Genomic DNA, 22,285 nt, shown 5'->3' on the forward strand with positions numbered 1-22,285 from the left:
GTTTTGTTCAATTTTACAAGGTTATCTAATGTTTCTTTTTAGGGCTGTTTCAGTTCTGGTGCCAGGCAGAGGTCCTACAGCTGATCTACACTCCACTCTCAAGATGCAGTAGCAGCAGGGATTAATATATTGCAGCAACAAAACTAGCACAGTCAAGAGATTATTTGTTCATCTAAACACCAAACAATGTAAGAACTCTCTGTGTCCGGGTAGGAAGTTATTAAGCTGTCAGGCTCTCTGTCCTGGCAATACTCCACTAGAGTACTCCGTCAGCATTTAAGCAGGAGATGCTGGCTGCTGGAGGAAATGTGGCTAGGATTAACATGCATAAGTTCAGAGCCTGTTATCAGCTCATGCTGGTCACTGCTAATACCATTGCTTCTGGCTGGCTGTGGAGGGCAGCTATGAGATGCCTTTCCCAAGCAAAACCCCACCCAGCAGCAATCTCCCAGTACCTGGCCCACCATTTCTGTCCCTCTCCAAGCTGGAAGCTCATGCGTTATAAACAAATAACCTCAAGCAAATAAGGTGGCATGGTTTTAATAAGCTTCTGCAGATGTTCACCCATTCTGTCTGAGAAATGGGCAACCACTCAAGCCAGTTTATGTCCCACCCTGTCCTGTGAGTGTCAGACTGCATTGATGGTCATGGGGTGGGAGGGGAGGCATCCTTGCCAGTCCCGTTCTCCTGATGGGTCTAGGGACGGGGGATAACATGCCATGAACATGATATAATGCCATGGAGGGCAGCGAAAGATGTGCACGTTGTAATGCAAACAGTGCACTTGTGCATGTGCTCAGTGCACATCAGGGTAAATGTGGTAACAGACCACCGATCCCAGGAGAGCTGTCACACTTCCACGGGCAGCAACATCCCCTTGGTCTTTAGGCTGGGTAGGTGATTCATAGTCTGAGCCTCAATGCATCTCATGGCTACTCAGTTTTTAGGGATGGTTTTACATGGATAGAGGGTAAAGGGAGATTCAGCACTGAGCTGCCTTGCTTCCCCTTCCCGTGGCCATGTGGGCAGCTTGGTTCACATGGAACCATCACCTGATACATCCCAAGGTGGTTTCAAGCTGTACCCAGTGCCACCAGGGCTATCCGTGGGATGAGGGGTCCTTCTGGGCAATGGGTTTGTGTTATTGGCTGCAGGCACCCCCTAGGATAAATGAATACTTAGAATAAATGCACTGCCCATGCCTGTTGAACTCCAAAGGCAGCCATAAAATCTATTCTTGAAGTCGGCAGAAACCAAAGCGTGATTTGAAGCTGGTTCAAAACTTGCTGAAATTACCCTAAGCCTTCTCTTGGTTTCCCTCTATGCAACACACACAGTTTCTACAGGCTCTTAATCTGGCCTCTTCTGTATAACTTGGCTTCACACATGGAGACTTCCAAAGCACAGGAAAAGCAAAACACTAAGCAAATAGGAGTAGCAGAAAATGCCTTTTCCAAATGCAAACACCCATCAGTCAATCCAACGTCCAGCATCAGCCAAACCAGTGAAGCCGATAAATATTGTAATGGGTTTGTCCCTGCAGCAGAATAAACGTCTAGCCTTGGTTGTCTGAATAAAAAAGCAGATGAGCTGGATACCGGCTGGCTTACAGCAACATTCAACCTAGGCTCACCTACGGACTGGAATAAAAGTTCCTCCTCAACTTGGCATCCAGTTCCAACATCTTTGCCCTGACGTTAACGCAGAGGATTTAACCCAGTTTAGTTGGTCTCAGTAACAAACACAACTTATTAGAGCTGTTAGGTTAGTTCTACAGAGCAGCCAGCCCCAAACCTCTGTGTCCGCTGCTCAGAGCAGCAGAGGGGAAGGCAGCCTCCATGCCATGTAACACATTTACTGGATAAAACAAAAGGTTTGGGCAATCAGATGCCTCAGGCTTGCCAGACTGAGCAGTCGGAAGGCATTGCACAAGTCACTTAGGGACAACCAGTGCCTCTGCAGCTTAAAACCAACCATGTCTGCCCATTTTCTACCAGCAGGTTACATGTCTTGAGGTGTCCTTTCCTCCATGCAAGTTATAAATTGCTTTTGTGCCACCATGGGGACAGCTCGAGGACACAGCACAGCTAAGGCTGGCCATACTTACAAGTATAAAGCTTCATAAGGAGAGGGGACAGATCAGAGTGACCCTTAATTCCCATTATTCCCCACCATGCTATGGGAAGGAGAGTTGGGATCAGTGTTCAGCCTTGAGAACCCCACCACCATCCTCAAATCCTGCGTTTCTCCCCCACTTTAGGTCTCTGCCCCACCACCTGCAGTGTGACCCACAGTGGGTGGTAGGAGCAGGACTGGAGCCGATGTGGCTCTCCAAGAGATTTCCCTTCTGCAGCGCCAGGATTTGAAGTTCTGGCCTGGTGTTTTATAACCCTACCTGATAAACGGCTCTGGAAATGCACCATGGCTTCAGCATGAGCTGCAGGACCCTCAGATTTCCAAAGCGGCAAGTCCTCAGAGCCCGGGACGTCAGGCTCCACACCAGGCTGTCCCAGCTGTAGAGCAGATCCTCAAAGCCAAAGAGCACAGCAGCCATGCCAGCTCCCCGTGCGTTTCGCCTGTGTCTCCCTGCTCGGGGGCGATCGGCTAGTCCCCAGGCGCCTTTATGGACTGCAAGGTTAAAAAGTCACTGCCATTTCCATCAAAGGAGGAGAAGCAAAAGAAAAATTAAAAAAAAAAAAAAAAAAACAGAAACAAAAAACAAACCCCCCCCAAAAAAACAAAACCACCAAACCAAACCCGACACAAAAAAAGCAGCAGCCAAATAAACTGGGGATGTGCCTTTCTCCCTTCGCACACACCCTTCAGGATGTGGTTTATCCCTGTGTGTGTCTTCTCAAGGCGAGTTCTGCTGCACCCAGGGGTGAGCAGGGAAGAGGTAAAAATACCCCTCCCGACTTCAGGAGGCAATTGCACATCCCTCGCGGAGGGCTTCTTGGATGCACTGCATCACTTCCCAGCTCTCCGCTGCAGAACCAAAAAGCAAACTCGGATCCAAAGTCATCACTTTGAAAGCTCGGCGCTGGGACTCCATCCAGAGGGAGGAAAAAAGCCGCTTGCTCTCCCTCTGCCAACATTCCCAAGACATTCCAGAATGGGGCTTAACTCTTTCAACCACTCCCAAACAACAGCTGAGAAGACAGCTTTGCCACATGCAACGTTTCATCCTTTTGTTTCGCACGTTGACTAGCCATTGCACAGTTACAATCCGGTCTTTTTTCCACCCAAATGTCTCTTTTGGAGCTTTTACGCGTTTTGGACCCAGAAGGATACTCGGTCTTCATGGGAGACTTATGTAACTGTCTGAAAACCACCCTATTTACCCAAGGGATGATATCTTGGAAAGTTGCATGGATTAAAAAATATCCATTTTAAATCAGTCTGATTCAGCTGCTGTGGACATATTTTTAACCCTTGCCAAGCTTGAATTAGTAAGGGTGGGTCTCATCCGAGCAAGCACAGGAGAATGTCTTTCAGTTCTCCCATCTGAGCTGGACACCAAAGTGCCCTTTTCAGCCTATGGATGTGAGGAACTGCATCTGACATCCCTTCCTAAAATAGGTGTTGGGAGGAGACCAGCTCCCTGCCTGCTTCCCTGCAGGAACCCAGAGCAGCTTGTCTGGGTGGGGACTTCATGCTGCCAGCACCTGTAATCACAGAGGGAACTGGTTGGGTAAAGGCAAAAATAATTTATCAGCACAAGGCCTTTGCAGTCCAATTAAATCACCATAAAATCCACTTGGGTAAATTGAAAGAGTTTTATTTATTTATTTATTTATTTATTTGTGTTTGACTAAATTCTTCTGCTCCTTCTCCTATGCTCCTTCTGCTAAGGTTTAATAACCAGGTGGGGAAACTGAGGTGGAATTGTTTTTACCAAACCACAGAACAAATCAGCAATCTTGGCAAATGCTGTCTGTCTTTTTTCACTCATTTCACCCTCTCTATAAAGGATTGTTCAGGAAAAGGACTTGCAAGGAGCCAGATGGGGATTGCCTACACGGAGGCATTTTTTAGAGGGTTAGACAGGACAACCCCAATTTGAGCTGAAATTTTGAGGGACCTGCAAACACTGAGCCCCTAAAACATCAGATGCTGGGTTCTCATATAACGGAGCTGAGAAGCTACCATTTTTCCCAAAGTCTCCATGGTTTTTCTCTGATTTAACTCCCTGGATGGGGAAGGAGCAGGGACATTCATTACTGTCGGGTTTCCATAGCCTTGTCCCAAGCTGACCCCAACCATGGTTTGATCTTTGAGGACTGGAAGGCACAAAGCAAGTGGTGCATCATGACCACAACGTGAGGATGCTCATCAGCCCATTGACAAGGAGGTGAAGGGCCAGGAAAATTACAGCTGCCAAATCACGTTTTCAACATAATTGCTTCTTCAGTGCACCATTTTTAGAGTGGCATCATAAAAAAAAATAATATTTATTTCAACCTTATTATATGCTATTTATCATGCAAAGTGTTATTTTCTTTCCTCCTCCCTCTGACCCCATGTGTCTGCTTTCTTGGTGTCCAGCCTCTGTTCCTAGTCCCTCCTTGCTCATCCTCTCAATGATTTCTTTGCCTGCCTGTAAACTAGGTAACGCACTGCCTCCGTTTGTAGCGAGGTAGACAAGGGACCAGGAACTATAAAGCCTCATTTGGAAGAAAGATATTTTTTATATAGCTTGACAAGACAATACTTGCCCCAGGCTACAGCCAAGTGTATAAGATCTCTGCCTGGGACCACAAGAGAGGAAAAGAAAGAAATGTGTTTGATAAAGGAAAACAGAAGGGGGAAGAAACCATCGCGAGTGATTGCTCTGGGATGTGATCTAACCCCTTTGGTATTCTGCAAGGGGGAGAGGAGGGGAAATGGAGGATATGCCACAGGTTTAAAATTAGCTGCTCCACATGTGCATTTGGTCTTTCCGTGTGTTTGAAAGGAGACTTTTGGCCCCCTGTCCCAGCTTGGTAATTACTCAACAGATGAAGGCAGCTCTGAAGGAGCATTTTCACTCCGCTGATGACATAATCAGACTTTCAGAAAACACTTTTCCTACATATTTATTTAACTGATAGACTGGAGCAGGCTCCTTAGGAGTCACTTGAGTCTATAGGAGGCCCGGCGAGCATCTGAATGTGTAGATTGACCTCCATGATTAGAGCAGATTGTTTGGTTTCCTGCAGAGGTTTTCCTGCTGATTAGACACATACTATTTTTGAGGGGGGTAAAAGCTGCCTGAATACAGATTACCCCGGCCCAGCTAGCAGCTTCCGAGGGAACTGCAGCCCTGGATGTTTCTCAGGCAAAGGCAGACCTGTCCCCTCCAGACCCCAGCAGCTCCGGACCCTGAGGGGGAAATCAGTCCTGGGAACCCTCCCCCAGGAGGGTGCAAACTGTCTTACTGTGGATTCAGCAAAATAAGGTAGGTTTGTGATGAAATTCTTTTCTGGAAGTACATAGTAGAAGGTGCAAATGTGTATCCAAAGAGGCCAGAAGGAGTCCTTGCTACAGGGAGCAGCAGAAGTGAGAACAGTAATAAATGAACGAGACTCAATGACTTGGCTCTTCTGCTGGAGTACATGCCATGTCCCTTCTGTAAAAGCATCTTACGTTTCTATAAAACACAGTTAGTTTCACCTTTTCTGAGTTCAGTTAGGAAAAAAAAAGGTTCTTTGCACTCTACATAGATCTACAGATATTTGCAGGTCCTTCCAACACAGCCTCTCTAATTATGCACTGATTATTTCCCACTGTCTCTGAGAAAATGTCAGGCAAAACATTTACTACAAAACCTCCCACGTTTTACTGACAGTCCAAGGGCTGTTACTAGGGTACAAAAATAGCTCCTTATTTTCCACAAAAAAAAAAAAAAAAAGAATAAAAGAAAAAAAGAAAAAAAAAGAAAAACACAATGGGCTTCTGCCTTGTTTCACAGGGCTGTCACTGAAGGCTGAGGTTGGGTTTCTCCGCCCAACCCCATCACTGAGCTCCTCCTCACCATGGTCCCTTGACAGCCACACCAGTGTTGGTGTAGGTTGATGCTGCCTGCCCTGGGAGCTCAGGAGATGAATCTACATTTTTCCTTTAGACAGATGTTGTGTTCTGCCCTCAGAAGGAGAAGTGCAGCATTAATCTCCAGTGCTCTTTCGAGTAAGTCCCTACCCACAACTTTCCAGTGGGTGTGGATGTGCCTGGGGGTGTTGACAGACAGATGAGCCGGGTGGAGGGCGGCTTCCTTTGAGCTTGCTGTGGATGTACCAGAAATATCCTGTTTCTGCTCAGCATATGGCCCCAACGGTCCCTGCAGCTCCAGGCCAATGGGCTCTTTTAAGTCTTATTTCAAATCCATTATCCTTTTGATCTTTATTTCTCTATAATGTTAAGAGGATAATGTTGTTAGATCTTCCTGTGTAAAGTTCCCTTTCATGTGGAAGCTTCATGCTTTCTTGTGTTGGATTTTTTTGTTCTTTTTTCTTTTTTTCCAACAATCGTTTTCTTGGAAATCTTGTGTTTTCTGAGATGTTTTGCTAGCTGCATTTTCCTCCTCATACCTTAATGACACATCATTTTCTTGGCTGATGAGACAGAATCAGATAGGGATGACCCCCTGTCAAGTGCAAAAACACATGGGAAAGGAGCTACCACCTTCCTTCACGTGTGCCTACAGCCAGGACCCTTGGTGGGGCTTACAAAAGTCAGCTCCCTCCCATAACTGCTCTGGACCACAAACTCCGCAGAGATTTCCAGATGGGCGTTAGGCTCCAAATCCCTTTGAGAGTCTGAGCCTCTGGGTTTGCCCTGTTCCCACCCCAACCAAGGTGGTCTCATCTCTTGGGTCACCCATTTGGGCTTCTCCCTCTTTCCCCTGGCAAGTGGCCTCACCGCCACCCAAGGAGGGACAGTGGAGGGTTTCTTTGTGTTCAGGTCAGTGCAGGCCAGTTGGAGCTTCCCAGAGTACAAGGACTGGATACCAGGGGCTTTATTTCTTGTAGCTTTGCCAGGTTTTGAAGTTTGTATAAGCAAACGTTGGAGGAAAGGGTTATAAAAGGAGCTTGGCATGGTGTTTGATTTGAAGAAGCAGATCCTCAGACTTCAAGGGCTATAACAGACAATATATATGTTCTAGGCAAAGGAAACTTACCTAAATTTAAAAAGAGAGTTAAATCAAGTGTGGATATCTAGACTGGCCTGCTAAAGGCTTTGATCAAATGCCTGTGCCCATTAGAGCAACGAAAATGAAGAGTAACTCTGCTGACCCTGCAATCATTTTGGATTGCTGTAATATAATGAACATCATCTGGCTGGGCCATGAGACCTGGGCAATAATCCTGCTTGCACCTGTGCAGCATTGTATAGGGGGCACAAACCCTCCTAGTTCTCTTCTCTGGAGCTGCAGATCAAGAAGTCATTTTGGGGATTATTCTCCTGGAGATTTTCTGCCCTATGTAAATGTGAGAGACACGTCTGTATCGCACCTTCTAACCTCACCCACCACATGTACCCCAGCCACAGATTTAAAGAGCTTCCACCCCACACCCCCTGGCCACTGACAGCCAGGCAACTCTCTTGCAAAGAAAATGCCAGAAACTGAAGGCTTCTCTGCCAGTTGCATTTTAAGATGAACATCATGAGTTGGAAACCCTGGCCAATTTCCTCAAGATGTTCTCACGAGCCCATATGGCCTAAAATGTTCCATAATGAAAAGAACTGCTGCTTTGCAGCAATAACTGAATGAAAATTTACTATTCCAGTCATCCACCTTGATCATAATATCTCTAAAGCTTTCTGAAAATGTGAAGTGCTCTGGCAGTGCTAAGTATTATCATTATGCGAACAGCAGCTCCTTCTGCGGCAGGCTGTACGTGTCCTCACTTTAGAGGGATTTTTATTGACTGACACAGGAGAGTATGTCATATCCTCAAATCATACACATTTAATTTCCTAAAGGAAGCTACGTTAGTGATTTAACAAGGTTTAAAAGTAAGCGAGTACCACGAAGCTGGGCTCGTACTTGTCCCTAATGTTCAAACTGCTCAAGTGATTTCACTTCTACGGCGCAGAGATGTGAAAGAGATTGTGCAGAGATTTGTTATTAAATCCTCTTTCTCTGTGAGTGCTGCAGTGAATGAGTCTGCGGGAGGGGATGTAGGTCAGAGCAATGTATTAAGTAAATAGTGCAGAACAGCCATGGAAAGTGAATGGCGAGATCTTAAATACGATTATTCACTTTGGAAACCCAAGCTTATGATTAACTCTGATCTCGCTGGGGACGGCAACGTCCTGTGACTGGGGGTGCCCAGTCGAAGCCGTGCACACTCGCACATGCCCATCACCGCAAGGTTCATCATCGTGCTGCTCTCCGGTACTGTTTGCAGAAATGCTCAGGAGAATTACTTTTGGCCAGAAGGAAAGAAAAATTAAAAAAAAATAAAAATCCCAGCCTGCTTAGGAAGCACATATAGACAGAGGGCAACGGAAAGCTCATCCAGCAGCTGAGCTGCTTTCCTTCCACGTTACTCACCGCTGTTTAAATAGCCTTTGGCAAGGTTCACGGGGAAGCAATGTGAACCTCAGGCAAGGCTGTGTTTGTGCTGTCAGGCGGACGCTGAATTTCAGATGAGATTGAACACACCTGGCTGCTCACCGAAGGAGTCACACCTGTTCAATTACACTTGTCTTGTTTCTAACTTTTCTTTATCCCTTTGGTAATTGGAGCAAGTATTTACATTTACTAGGGGTTCCCAGTACCCACGTATTCACATAATTTCTAATTATACATTTAGCATGTGCTTCTAACCCTTATCAGAAGATGCTGGACAGCTGTTGAAAGTCCATGGCCTTGGCCGTGGTTTGGAGGACACATTGCTGCACATTGCAGGTGTCTCCCAACCGGCGCTATTTGCCTGGGGGAGAAGACAAATCTGGTGGCTCATAAAAAGCCAGTCTGCAGTTTTGCCCTATGGCAAGAAGGATAATTTAATAAAGGGCGGCCTTGCTGTCTATGTACAAATGTCCTGTTTCAGTAGAACATTTTCTTATAACTACTCCTGCAGATATATTTAAGTAGTCTGTCTGATTCAGACCCTGTGGTAACACTCGCAGCATTCAGCGACTATACAAAGTCTGTTCTGTTCACAGACAAGAGCTGAGCATTTCATTAAAGAGAAGGAGGGCAAAGGGAACATATTTTAGAAAATCAATGGACCAGATTTCTCACGTTTGATGTTGCTTATGGGTTGGAAAGCCTGCTGCTGTCTAAGTTAAAGCACATATGTTTAATTTATTCTGAAGCTCCTTATACACGATCATTTCAAATAAATGCCTGCTGGTTAGATGTAATAGTCACTGGGCAGAGAGGAGGATATAATATAAGCAGGTCAAATTTGACCTTCCAAGTAGCAATGAGAAGGAATCTGGTCCTATTCCAGAAAAGTCATCAGTTTCCTGAGTAACATTAGACAGTCACATAACTTTATGGGTCCTCCATTTCCTCAGTAGATTAATTCACTGGCATTTGTCAGGTGCTGTGAAATAGCATGGGAGTTCTTTTACATTAAAAAATAAATATGTGTTCAGCCTTCTGGAAAGCCAAAAGGTCCTATTCTGCAAGAGTTATGTAGCAAAAAAACAGAAATACTGACGATATCTTTGATCCATAATACACTGTCTGCGTTGAAAAGATCCTACACTGAGTATCAAATAGGCACAGCTGTGGGTGAATAATGATCCCCAAGGCGAAGACTGGTTATGTACATACACACCCCCTGTGGTAGCAGCACTGTATACATCCAGGTGTGCTAAAGACACGTGGGGAGGGTGCCGTGGGGGAAGGTGATGGCTCTGCTGACTCTGGAGTACAGAGGTCCCAGGGGATACCATGGCCTGGGCTGTTAACACCAGAAAGCATGATGCCTGAGCACTCATTCATGGCATCTCCATGGGGCTGACACATGGGACTGGTGTGGTTATCTCTGTTGCCACAGAACAATTAATCTGCAGATGGGAAACTTGGGAGTCAGCACAAGGGGATTAAAGTATGGCAGCAGATCCTCACACAGAGAACATCTCCCCAGCCTGGGACCAGTCAGACCTTCTCAGCAGAGCATGAAGCTGACCTCTACCCCATTTACTCCCGAAACACAGACCCCTGTGGTTGATGCTAATGGAAAATCTCCATTTGCGTTGCAGGACAGCACTGGATCCGTGCCATCTGAAGTGATAATGCACACACAGTTGACAGAAGATGATAACTTGCGCTTACGTTGCTGCTCAACTTAAAAACTCTGTACAAACATCAGTCTCTATTGCCTCACGATGCCTTGGGAGATTTGCATCTTTGTTCTGCCACCAGAGCTGTGGATAATCTGGGACAAGAGGCCTGATGTGCCTGCATGGGACAGCAGTCGCTGGTTTCCCCTTCTCCAGCTATTTTCTGTAGCTGCTGTTACACCCACGTACCCACCAGCACACCCAGACAGGGCTCCAGGAGGTATAAATAGCAGCCCAGACTCTGTCTGCAGAGGTGGAGTGCAGTTAATCAAACTCCCCCATGCTCTGCCTTCAACCTGATGATTTACAGTGTGGAATTCAAACTCACTGCCTTGCTTGTTTGCTAATACGTCTGGAAAATGGATCGAAAACTGACGGATCGAAGCAGCAAGTCAGTCACCTCATTGTCTCTATGGACAGAAGACCGAAGCTGTTCAGAAGTTAAAACAAAGAGGATTTACACTCTTGACTTGGAAATTTATGACTCATTCCCATTTCGGTCGTTGTTCGAAGCGGCTGTCATTTCCCCTGCCCCCAAAACAGCCAAGCCATAAAAAATAAAACCCATAAACTCTTTGCTGTCCTTATCTCGATGCACAAAGAATTCAAATGTTCACGTTGCTAACTGAAACTTGACTTCCTGTTATTAAGAAGGACATCCTAGTATTTAAAAACATGAGATTTTATTTTTTTCCCCTTCTTCAATCCAGGCAGAATGTCTAATGGTTCTGGGGTTTGTTTCCTGCATGTAATTAAGTAGGTCACAGCTGCAAAGCAAGAGAACAAGAAAATATTCAGATCACACAAAGCCAAGAATGATTAAATCATTTGCAGCTGAAGGATATGGCAGAATTTTTTTTTTTTTTTTTTTTTTTTTTTTTTTTTTAAGAAGCCTCAAGTCTAAGGAAAACAAATGCAGGAACTTTTAAGAGAATGATGAACTTGGAAGTTCTGCCCAAGCGCCACAGTAGCTTGGAAAGAAAGAGTGATCAAAACCCAGTTAATGTTGTTCATAAGTCGAATAGCTTTCTGCGGTTGAAACGAACTCACTTCGTCACTGCTCAGGGCCATATATTCCACCCCTTCAGTTCTCTTTGAACCACATGTAAAAGCACCCTAATTTCTCCTGGGTGGTTGCCACCAGGCCAGATGTGGCAGAGCCCTCCGTGTTGGCCTGAAATGCCATGCTCTGCCTCTCCGGTAGGTCAGATGCAGCACACACACCCTGTGCCACTCCAGACACAATTCGGTCACACCACAGTCTCTTCCCATGCTGGAAGGTCCCATGGGGCTGAAGGTCCTTTGGTCTGCACTCGTAGCTCTTGGTGTCACCCCGTTTTGGCTCCCACTCCATCTCCGTTTAGGATGGTGAGCTGCTTTTGGTACCTACATGACTACCTTCATCCCACAGACAAGTAGCAGGGCATGGGCCTTCACCCTTAATGAGCCATTCACACATGGGTTTGAAGAAACTCTAAGAGCAGGGTTAGGATCTGGGGTTCATCCTCATCCCAGAGACGCATCAGCTAACAAAGTCATATCACAGCCTTGCAAAACAGGGAAAAGCTTCCACCACAGAGCTGAGGTGTCCATCTGTGTGAACTGGGCACTTCAAGACGAAGTTGGTCCTATCTGACCTCATTTGGGTTATTACAGGATTCAGAAGGAGAATAGATAACTGTACATTCCCATCATGATGCTTTTTGAGGGTGCAGTTGCCTAGGCTTTGGTATAAACCAGAGCAACACCAGCACTCCTCCAAGACATTGCTCAGGCAAAACAGGGAATGGAGAACAACATCCCTGCCACCCTCCCTTGCCCAGGTACAGTCCTTGGGATCACTCTGCACCTTCATGAAAGGAGATGAAGCAGGATGCTCAGACATGAACATATTAAACCACAGCCTAGGTCTAAAGGACAATGGAGACATGTTCCAAATGCATTGTAGCTCTAACAACAGGGTTGTTATTCTGGACAGTGAGAGAAATGGTCTTTGGGAGGATTTACGTTTGAAACCCACCAAAATCAACAGTACTAGGGCAGTGGTGCAGTCAGACAAGGAGCACTGCCTTGGGAGGGAGCACCCTCTCAGACTGATTTCAAAACAGTGTTTTAGTTTTGTCAGAAAAGTGGTTAAGATAGCACAGAATAACAGCAACGAAAACATATCGTTGTTTCTATAAAACCGTGATCACAGGAGAAACAAACCCCAGCGATTTTAAATTGCCAATGACCTCATGTTTTCTCAAGCTCTGACTGGGGAGCTGTGATGGGAACGAAAAGCCCACGTCAATGGTATTCTGGGCTCTGTCCCTGTCTGACCGGACGTGATCAGTTCACTCCGGGATAAGGGAACGTGGACCTTTTTGTGTGAGCATTTCTTGGCTTGGCAAGCTAGGAACTCAGGGGGGAGAGAGGGTCACAGCCTCCCTGATGGGCGAGCATTACGAAACACAAACAACGAAGGGTTTCCTAGAGCTTGATCCCTGGGGAATTTGAGGCCAGTCCTGCAGTCTCTCCTTGCAAAGCGCTGACCTCGTGGGAGAGGGACTGCACGCAGGAGCATGGTGACACATATGGGGGGATGCAGAAGATGCCTGGTCCATCTTCATGTGATTTGGACTCTGGAGTTGTGGGCTTCTGTCTGGAGTTTCTTTAAAAGGTGCCAAATTTCAGAAAGTTTTGCTCCTTCCCTCTGAAACAGGGATGGAGGACTCCTGGGGAAAGGAAAGTTGTCGGCTTCATCAGCGCCGGGCTCTGTAGGGAGTGTTCAGAGACCTCACAGCATCTCTTGGCCTTTGCAGGAAAACATTCATGCTGCCCACACCCTTGTCCTGAATCTTTCAGCAATTTCCCTTCCCAATGCGGGTGGATAACAGACCCCATGGGTTAGCACAAAACAAAGCTCAAGTGCAAAAGATTTTCAAACGCTGCCGTGACTCTGAGCTCGGCCAGCGCTGCGCGACCTGCTGCGACTGATTTTTAAGGAAAAGGGGCTAAATCGTCATCTGGCATCAGCCTACTTATCTTTTCCCTGGCAGCAGCCCCCAGAAGCTGGAATTTGGCCCCAAGGCCATTTTAACCGCTCTCCGGTGACTGATTAGATGCGCTGGCATGCGCTAACATAACTGAGCTGACTGTGCTCTTAAAAATCAACGTCCTCTGTTTTTATGACTCTTCTTGGCCAGGTTCCCACGTGCTGTAACTGAAGCAAATCCTTTTTTTCATCTGCAGGAAACTGCCACTATTGGTGCATTTGAAAGTTTACAGGAGGATACTAGATGGCTGCCTTAGCAAAGTCAAGGATGGAAAAAAAGGAAGCTTTCCAACAATTCAGTGTGGAAATTATGAAAATTGGAAGGCCTCCTCCCAGTCCCTGGTGTGGTTTGCAGCACGGGCTGGGTGGAGAGATGCTGGAGAAGGAGGAAGGGAGTGTGGATGTGCATTTCCAGCCATCAGGAGCCCTAAAGCTTGATCCTGCTTGAAACTCACCCAGATTAGGACAGTGTCACCAATTCACCTTGGCTCTTACTCTGAAAGCATCCTGGCTGCCAAGCAGGAATGACAGTACTGGCTGGGTCTTGTAGAGTTTGGTGAAGATTAATGTCTGTAGAGCCCTTAGAAGATGTAAAGCCCTACATATTTTAAGAAATCATTTTTAAGTGTGGCCTAGGGTTGCCAAGCTTCCCTCTTGCAGTACCCTATCTGTCCATATTAGCCTTGACAGGTTTTCTTGGCTGATATTTTCAAAAACTAGGAACTTCATGCTCTGCCCTTAGGTGGGCAAGGGTAACAGCTCTGAGCTCAGCTCCGAGGAAAGGAGACCCTGTGAAACATTCACTACTTGCTCTTCTTGTTTTTCTGTGAAAGTCTGGACCTTCTAAAGAGGACAAACTACCTACCATCTGTGGGGTTTTAACTTTGCTCCTTCTCCTCCCTGCTGTCTGCTGAAGCATTCAGATTGATTAAGGGAAGACTGAAGGACAGAAAGTCACTTGTTGCTGTCCTCATTCAGCTTACCGAGATACTCCAAAGCATTGTGGATAATACTACAACCCATGCAAGACAACCCTTGTGGTTAGGGGTTTACTATGGCTACTGACTGTGTATCAAAAGGATTAACTGAAGGAAGATGTTGGGGAGTTTTTTTGGAGTGCTGTGGAGGAGGAAAAGGATGTTAGCTTTCTCTCTGAAGAGCAGTCTTGTCCCACAGGTAATACTGATCAAGGGGAGCACACTGATCCTGTGCTCTTCCCCTGAGCATCTCAAAGTGCTGTTACCCAACAAAATCTCAGCATCTATTTCAGATGCAGTAAACATAGGCACCTATGCAGAGAAACTGATATGGCATACATATTGCTCTGAATGTTGGGTTATAGCTATCCTGTAATGAAAGAGAGGCAACTGGAGGAAGTGCAAATACAGAATCCGATCCCTTTCCTATTTCCCCAGCTGCTCCGTACGCAGATGAGGTATCTGGCACTTTACCAAGCCCTCAGTAATAAAGTTGTGCATTTTAATGATCATCAAAGTGAGGTAGCACTTACCTCAAGCCTGTAAGAAGAAAAATGTGGAAGATTAACCCTGAAGATGGCCATGGGGCTGTCCTTCAGAGCAGGCTCAGGCATTTCCTCAGGGTCTCCGAATACAAGTATCTCCAAAAGAAGCAGCAAGCACCACAAGCTTCCCAAGCCAGATGCAAACACAGAGACTCCCAAAACTGAATGACTGCTTCTGCTGTCTGTGGAGATGCTGATATCTGAGCTGGGCTAGCCTGGATGCCCCAACTGGATCTGGTCTCCAGGAGTGATCATGCAGAGCAGAAATGGTAGCCAGTGTTCATCTCCTCTAAATGGAAAAGTTTTTGTTCCCTCTACAAGCTAATGGGAGACGGATGTCAACACAGAGGACAATTCATCCCGTCTTAAATTGGTTTTGAAGATATGAGGATGGGTTGTCATCAAAAGAAACATATTACTCTCTTCTTTTTCTACTAAAGATGCCTAAAGGGCTAGTAAAACCTCTTACTGTTGCATGAGATAAACTTGTAAAACAAGGCTGGATGAAGTTGAAGACAGTTGATGTGGGGAATACAAACCAGCCAACCAGGACATAAACTTCTGCCTTAAATATCTTTTAGATGAGTTTCTCCAAAGCACATATCATCTTAGAAGTCATCTGTTGGGAGTTAGCAGGGTGGAAACTCCCTGTGGCAGAAACTTTTGAGCTAAGGTCGGTTGGGTTCACTCTTGCAGCGATTTCTATTCTGAACTGCAAGTATTTGCAGTATCACAGTATTTGTTCTGCATGTCGATCTCCAAAGGGTGGATGCTTAGTGCAACAACATTAATTGCAGGTTATCAGTCCTTAGCTCTACTTTCACAGAGAGTTTACTTTTTCTGTGATGATGCAAAACATGGAGAGAAAATAGACATCCTCGTTCCCACACCATCAAGTCTTGGCGGCTTTTATAGAGGCAGTACTGGAAGCTAAGATGAATTTCAATCTCGGCTAAGAAGCTGGCTCACTTATTTCAAAGCCTGCGCAACCCTAATTACACCTTCTAAATATATTCCAGAAGTACAGCTGGATTGTGGAGTGTGTGAGGGTGACTAAATCGCATCATTTGTGGCCCATTATCTTTTCAAAAGCTTTTCATGTGGTATCATTGGGAAGTGGAGACTAATTGCGCTCCTTGCCTGTGCAATTTGGAGAGTTTGCTACTTCAGTCCCAACAAGAAAAATTAAAGTGTAAGAATCACTCGTATCCATCTGCTGGTAGAATGAAAAGTCACCATTTCTTTGATGCCACTAAAAATGACTGAGACAATGAAGATAATATATATTTCACCAGAAAATAAGCTAAGCTCAGACAGTCTGACCATAAGTTTTGAAGCGTATTTGAAATTTGAGCCCAACTTTCCAAAATTCTTGAATCAGCAAAATAGAAAGTGCGTGACTGCCTTCGGAACAGATTTCTTTTTGGTCTGAACAGCCTCTTTTATGACTTTTATTGGGCTGGTTAGAGGGGTCTGGGTGCTTGTGAGCTTCACTGAAGCTGCTGCTGCTATTTAATCAGCCTTGTATTGGTGCCTGGCTTGCAACAGAGATGTGCCAAGAGAAAATGGGAAAGCTCTATGAAGGCTAAGCTCTGAAGGCTGAGTTGGTGCTCTTCCACCTTTCTTTTTCCATGTAAGATCATTTACTATATCATGAACTAAATAGATGAAAAAATTGATCAAGATATTAAAAACTAGAAAAATGCATGCATCGTACTTTGCACTTGATGCCTGAAAATGCTGTTCGTTCAGGAGATAGTTCAAGCAACATTTAAGCAACTCCTTCTACGGATCACAGATTGATGAAGTCTAGAGGCATTCTGTCTGGACCTTCAAGTCTAGCAGAAGGCATGTCTAAGTCTTTCTAGGGATGAGCCCTGGCTGGATGCTGAGTTAGGACTAGTCTTCAGGATGCAGCAGACTGGAAGCTCACAAATGAGTAAGGAATTTCAAATACACAAGCTACCACTTTGCATTATCTTTTACTTGTTGACCTTGCATGAAACTCAGTCTTTGTATGGAAAAGCCTTTTAGGAGGTTTCCTCTAGGGGTGTAGTTCCTGCCTTTTGGACTGTAGAACACTACCTTGAGGCAACAGGTTTGGTGCTAAACCATCACATCTCCTGAGCTTTGGGCTGCTGGTAGGCTGCACAATCCAGGCATGGTACTAGTTGCAGGCTGGTTAGCTGGATGGCCAAAAGGTTCCATGAACTACTGGAGACTTTCCACAGCCCTCCTGCTCCAAACCCATATAACTGAATTTGCGTGACCACCCTCTCCCTTCACCCAGATCCAAAAAAAAAAAAAAAGAAAAAAGAAAAAAAAGGAAAAGAATCAGCTCATTTTTGGCTCTGACCTCTGCTGCCTGCCCTGCTCTTTCTTGTCCCCTGCCCTGCCCTTGCTCTCCCAGGGTCTGGCCAACATGAAGGCAACAAATGCCAACTCTAATGAAAAAAATCTTTTCATTTTCTGATAAAAACAAGATTCCAAAGCACTGGAAATTTCACGGAAGTGCCTCTGCTCATGAGGACTCCAGGCTTTGAGAACTTCTGATAATTCAATTAAGCTCCAACCGTTTGAAAACCAATTTGAGCAGTATCCTGGTTCCTAGCTCTGCAGAGTTCACCAGTCACTATCTATTAGCCTCTGCTGCACTCTTACCTCTTGCACTCTTAACCTGCTTAAATATGGGGGGGATAAAGTCTGGCACAGCTCCTGATCTGTTCCACGAAAAGTCTGTTTTGATTTGTTACACCTTTTAGAAATGTCACAAAACATTACAACTTCCAGACACCTGAGAGCGTGTGCCAAGCATTTGTCTGTCTAGGTAGAGTTCAAATTAAACCAATTCCCCCCAAATACTTGTGAACAGGTCAGGAAAGATAAAGCTCAGATGAAGCAGATAAAATTGATGTTCTGGCAGTCACAAGTGATTATATCAGAGCATTATACAGGTGACAGTTTTGCTACTTAAGCTTACCCTCTTATTCATTTTTTTTTGACACAATTATTTGTCTATAGGACTGGTGAATAATTCATTGCAAATAAACTGTGTTGCAAAATGTTGCCTCTTATATTTCCACTGCCCTAAGTTTGTATATTAGATTCATCAACTTGAGACTTGAGTAACTTCATGAGAAAGCTAAAACAACAGGAGTTCTTTGCTTCAAGGTCTCCCTTCTCTCTTGAGCAACTTTTACACTCAATTATCTACTACTCTTTTGCTATCCACAGTACCTGAGTAATTCTGCTGTCACCTTGGCAGTCTATCAGATGGTAGTGATGCTGTCAAGGTAAGAGGCATGTCCAAAAAATGTCACTGAAACAAAAGTCTGCAGAACCTGCATGCCAGGGTTAAGAGTTTGCAATCAAATAGCACGAACTGGAAAGATCAACTTCCCCTGGAGCACTTGCTTAGTCGTGATGTCAGAGTGAGTGCTGGCAGCATCACTCAGAGCTTTGCACGAGAGAGTTTAACAAATGAGGACCACAGCACTGCGAATGCCGTGAGATCTGCCTTGTTCCACCCTGGTACAACCCTCACTACAGCCCTTTGTGTGAGAGGTTTCCAACCACTCTGGTCTTAAATGCATGCTGGAAAATGATTAATAACAAGCCAAAGGCTGAATTATGTTTTGTACAGTAGGAAAAGAAAATCAATAACTCAGTAATAATTTGTGCAGTAGCAATACACACCACAACTCTTTTGCTGGATTTGCTTGAAGGCAACCTACTTTCTTGCCAAAAGCAAAGGTCGCCATAAGCTGCAGAACAGCGTGGGAAAACCTGCCTCAGACTTGGCCTGCAGAGCAGAGAGACTGATTTTTTCTTCTTTTTTATTTTTTTTTCAGCCCTGGGTTCTCTCTTCTCAAGAGAAATTTATTTATAGGAGGAATGACGTTTCCTGCTGCATTCTTAACGTGCTTGCAGCTTGGGGTAAGAACATGGGAGCTTTGTCTTTCACCATCTGTTTTTTTTATGGCAGTAAATATCCATTTACAGATTTATCTCTGCCCGATGTGTTATAAAGTCATGATACGAATGAGTGTTTGTGGATATCCATTCAGAGCAAAAGTGTCAAAGGTAAATACCAGTCCTGGTTCCATGTAGATTTGCACATGTGTATTGGGCAGTGGAGTTCTGGCTTGTGGCTGTGGAGGCGTTTTTAATCTTGGCTTACCTTCTTCAGGGGCACAAGAAATAAACAGAAGTGATCGAGACTGAAATCCTGCTGAGCTGCAAGCATCCATCGATATAGCTGGGTACAGGGCCTTTGATTTATTATAGCTGAGAACTGGGACTTAAAGCTGGGGTGAAAACTGCAAGACCTAATTTAGAATGGCTTTTCCAGCCATATCACTTCCAGCTTGGTTTATTTCTTACAGCACTTCATTTAGTCTGGAGATGGCCTCCTTTTTTTACACAGCGTCTGTAATACCATCCTTTGGGCCTCGAAGGCAGAAGAGAGGGCAGACTCATTCTTTTTTTTTTTTTTTTTTTTTTTTTTAAATCCAAGAAAGCTGCATGCTTTCTCTAGGTTTTCTAACTCGAAAAACAATGCCTTGTGCTTATGGTGAGAAACATTCCTGTGGCTGGAAAATAGCCAGCGAGGTCTTGAGAGAGGGAGCAAGTATGTGCTCCTCTTTGCCAGTGCCTCGCAAGAGCGGACAGCGATCTCTGAATGGAGCTCGGCATTTGTTAGGCATTAGCAGGCCTCTATTCATCTTCCTCTCACACACATCCGCAGCACATGGATGTAATAAAGATAGCTCGCAGGCACAAACCGTCTCGCATTAATAATGCAAAGGGACTACATACTTAACGTCTGCTGGTGGGGGAAGGAGAGCCAGAGAGAGATGGCCTGGTAGGGAGGGCTCTGTGCTGAGGAATGGTGTGTGAGGGGTGGGATTCACGCCAGCTGAGTGGGGTGTCCCCTTCCGACCACTGTGTCCTTGGTCTTTTGCTGACCAAAGGAGAGCTGGCTTGGGCTTATGGAGTTGTTAACTCAGCCAGACATTGGTGGTCAGGAGACCACAGCATCCTCTGCAGAGCACTTTGCCTCTGCAGTGAGGTGCTGGCCAGGGTGGAGACATCTCATAGACATCCACATTGACTTAGGTGAGCCTAAATCATCAGCTTCTGCTGTGCTTAATTTTGTCATGGTTGACATGTTTGGTGGTACCTCATGGACGCTGAGCTTAGAAACGCAGCTTCTGTGTGGCTTCAGGACCCAAATGTAGGGGATCGGTGCCTGCCAGCCCTACCTTGTAGGGAAAGGGAGCACTATGCTGTGTTTTGACCAAGTTGACCACCACCTCCTACCTCATGGGCCATTTTCCTGATGGAGCAGCCCTGTGACAAGGCAGAGAGAATAATGACAAGAAAAGAGATTCAGGACCTAAAAAAAAAGAGCTGGTTGCAAAGATCATCATACCAAATTCCCCAGCATAACTCACAGGAAGGCTCCAGTGTTTGCCTAACCAGAAGCTTAAACCACCCCAACCCTAGGTCAGAGAGTGGGAAGGAGAGAAATAAACTGTGGATGCAAGCGAAAATAAAACAACACAAAGCCCTCTGAGAGCAGCAGGTTCCTGGGCTGTGGCCACGTGCCTCTGCCCACCCACCCACTTTATTTCTGCCCTTGTTGATGGGCTTCCAGCCAGCTCAAAACCTCTGGGGACGACACCAGGCACTGTGCTGGCACCGATGGCACACTGCCCCTTGCCATCTGTGAAGCACAATGAGGATGAGAGACGAGTGTTACATGTCAGCTTTAGCTGTCCTGTGCATGAGCTACGACTTTTGCCCATGTTTTGGCACTTGTGATTAATCGCCCTCGCTTCCTATACCCACACCCCATTTCTTGTCACTTGTGATTAATATCTTTCATTTCCTATGCACACGTCTATATATCGATGCATCCACCCATCCCTCTCTACGTGTGTGTGTGTTTTTTTCCCCCTTTACATGTGTATGCCTGCCTGTGACGCAAACCACCACCATCTGCAGTCTGTTCTTGCCTCCTGTATAACTGATCATCAGGATCACCAGGTCCAACCACCAGCTTGACCTGCAAAGTCCCACCACTAAGTCATATCCCTTAGGGCCATGTCCACATATCTCTTAAATACCTCCAGGGATGGGGACTCCACCACTTCTCTGGGCAGCCCGTTCCAATGTCACCCTCTCCATGAAGAAATCCTTCCTAATATCCAATCTGAGCCTACCCTGGTGCAACCTGAGACTGATCTACATGAAATTGTGCTCAGCCTCCAGCATCTCTGCTTGGCCATGGTGCTGGTTTCCTTCCAGCCAGGGAGAAAACATGCTAGAGATTGTTGGCCCCACAGCAGTGGAGAGCTTGCACCTTGTGGGAAGCCACCTTTGAAGAAGCTAGCAGATGCTTCTGCTCCCCTTGCTTGCAAGAGCAACCACAAAGTTACCTCCAGTGATCTGGGTGAACAAAATTACCTCTGTGGAGTGGCAATCCTTGCACTGTTGGGCATGGGGGACACAAATAAAACCCCTGCTCCCAAGGAAGGGTAAGACTGCAGGCAGGACAGCCTGCCCTGGCTCCTCTCAGGACCAGCATCTTTGAACCACAAAGCCCACATTTGCCAGGAGGGACATTTCTGAATGTGCTCCAGAGCAACAAACAACAACCAGACAATAGCAGACCAAAGCTGTGTGAATAATTGATTATTTTTGGTTTGCTTGACGGACTGGAAAGGCAAAGAAAATATGTTCCAGGTTGACACAAAGTGATTCTGCTTCCCCTTCCGCCAAATGCAGAAGGAAGAATAAAAGAGCAGCATTACATCTAACTGAAACGGTTTTTGACCTGCACTGAAATTTTGAGATATTTTTTCTGATCCCTTTAAAAGGAATCAAGACGTTCATCTGAATGAAATTACACCGCTGGAAAGAAAAGGTGAAAGAGAATTTGTTTTGCAGTGCCCCGGGCCATACTTTTGCTGAATGACACATGCAACAAACTCAAAGTAAACTCATAGGTGGCTTTGGCTGCCACGAAACTGCTTCTCAGCAACACAGGACAGCTTCGATTGAGGGTTTCCCTCAGCTTTGCCTGCAGCAGCTTGGAGCTGCTCTGTCCTTGCAGAATTCCTGCAGGTGCCACCACACCCTGGCAGGGACCAGAAGGTCCTGAACCCTCATCCAGCCCATGCCCCAGTGCTCGTTGCCTCCAGCCCAGCATCATTTTGGTGATATTGTTGGTGTTAAGAAGAGGGGATATCGCTGATGACAAGCAAAGGGGGTGTACGAGGTGCCCGTCCCCCTGCCAGCCCTCCTGGAGGCAGCGTGCAATGCAAGGGCAGCCCCAAGAGCTGGGTTGTGCCAGCCTGGGCTCTCCCACACTGAGGAGATGCTTTCAGGAAATTAATGACGTAATTATGATGCTCAGCCCGGTTTATTAATTGGGA

The 22,285-nt window shown here is 45.8% G+C and overlaps 1 protein-coding gene across 7 annotated transcripts in view; it reads right to left on the reverse strand.

The window, feature by feature from the left end:
* The window catches only part of FRMD4A (FERM domain containing 4A), a 359,570-nt gene that overhangs the window by 172,206 nt on the left and 165,079 nt on the right, over window positions 1–22,285 (reverse strand). The window contains exon 1 of one of the 7 annotated variants that reach the window (XM_040547697.1): window positions 2,396–3,603. The exons of 5 other annotated variants lie outside the window; for them this stretch is intronic. In XM_040547697.1, the coding sequence (XP_040403631.1) occupies window positions 2,396–2,554 (159 nt within the window). In that variant the 5' untranslated portion in view covers window positions 2,555–3,603. Of the gene's footprint in view, window positions 1–2,395; window positions 3,610–22,285 lie in introns of those variants that run through there. One more of the 7 variants, XM_040547673.1, reaches the window with a different exon arrangement.

The sequence above is a fragment of the Cygnus olor genome, chromosome 1 (assembly GCF_009769625.2).
Source record: "Cygnus olor isolate bCygOlo1 chromosome 1, bCygOlo1.pri.v2, whole genome shotgun sequence".
Taxonomy (NCBI): domain Eukaryota; kingdom Metazoa; phylum Chordata; class Aves; order Anseriformes; family Anatidae; genus Cygnus; species Cygnus olor.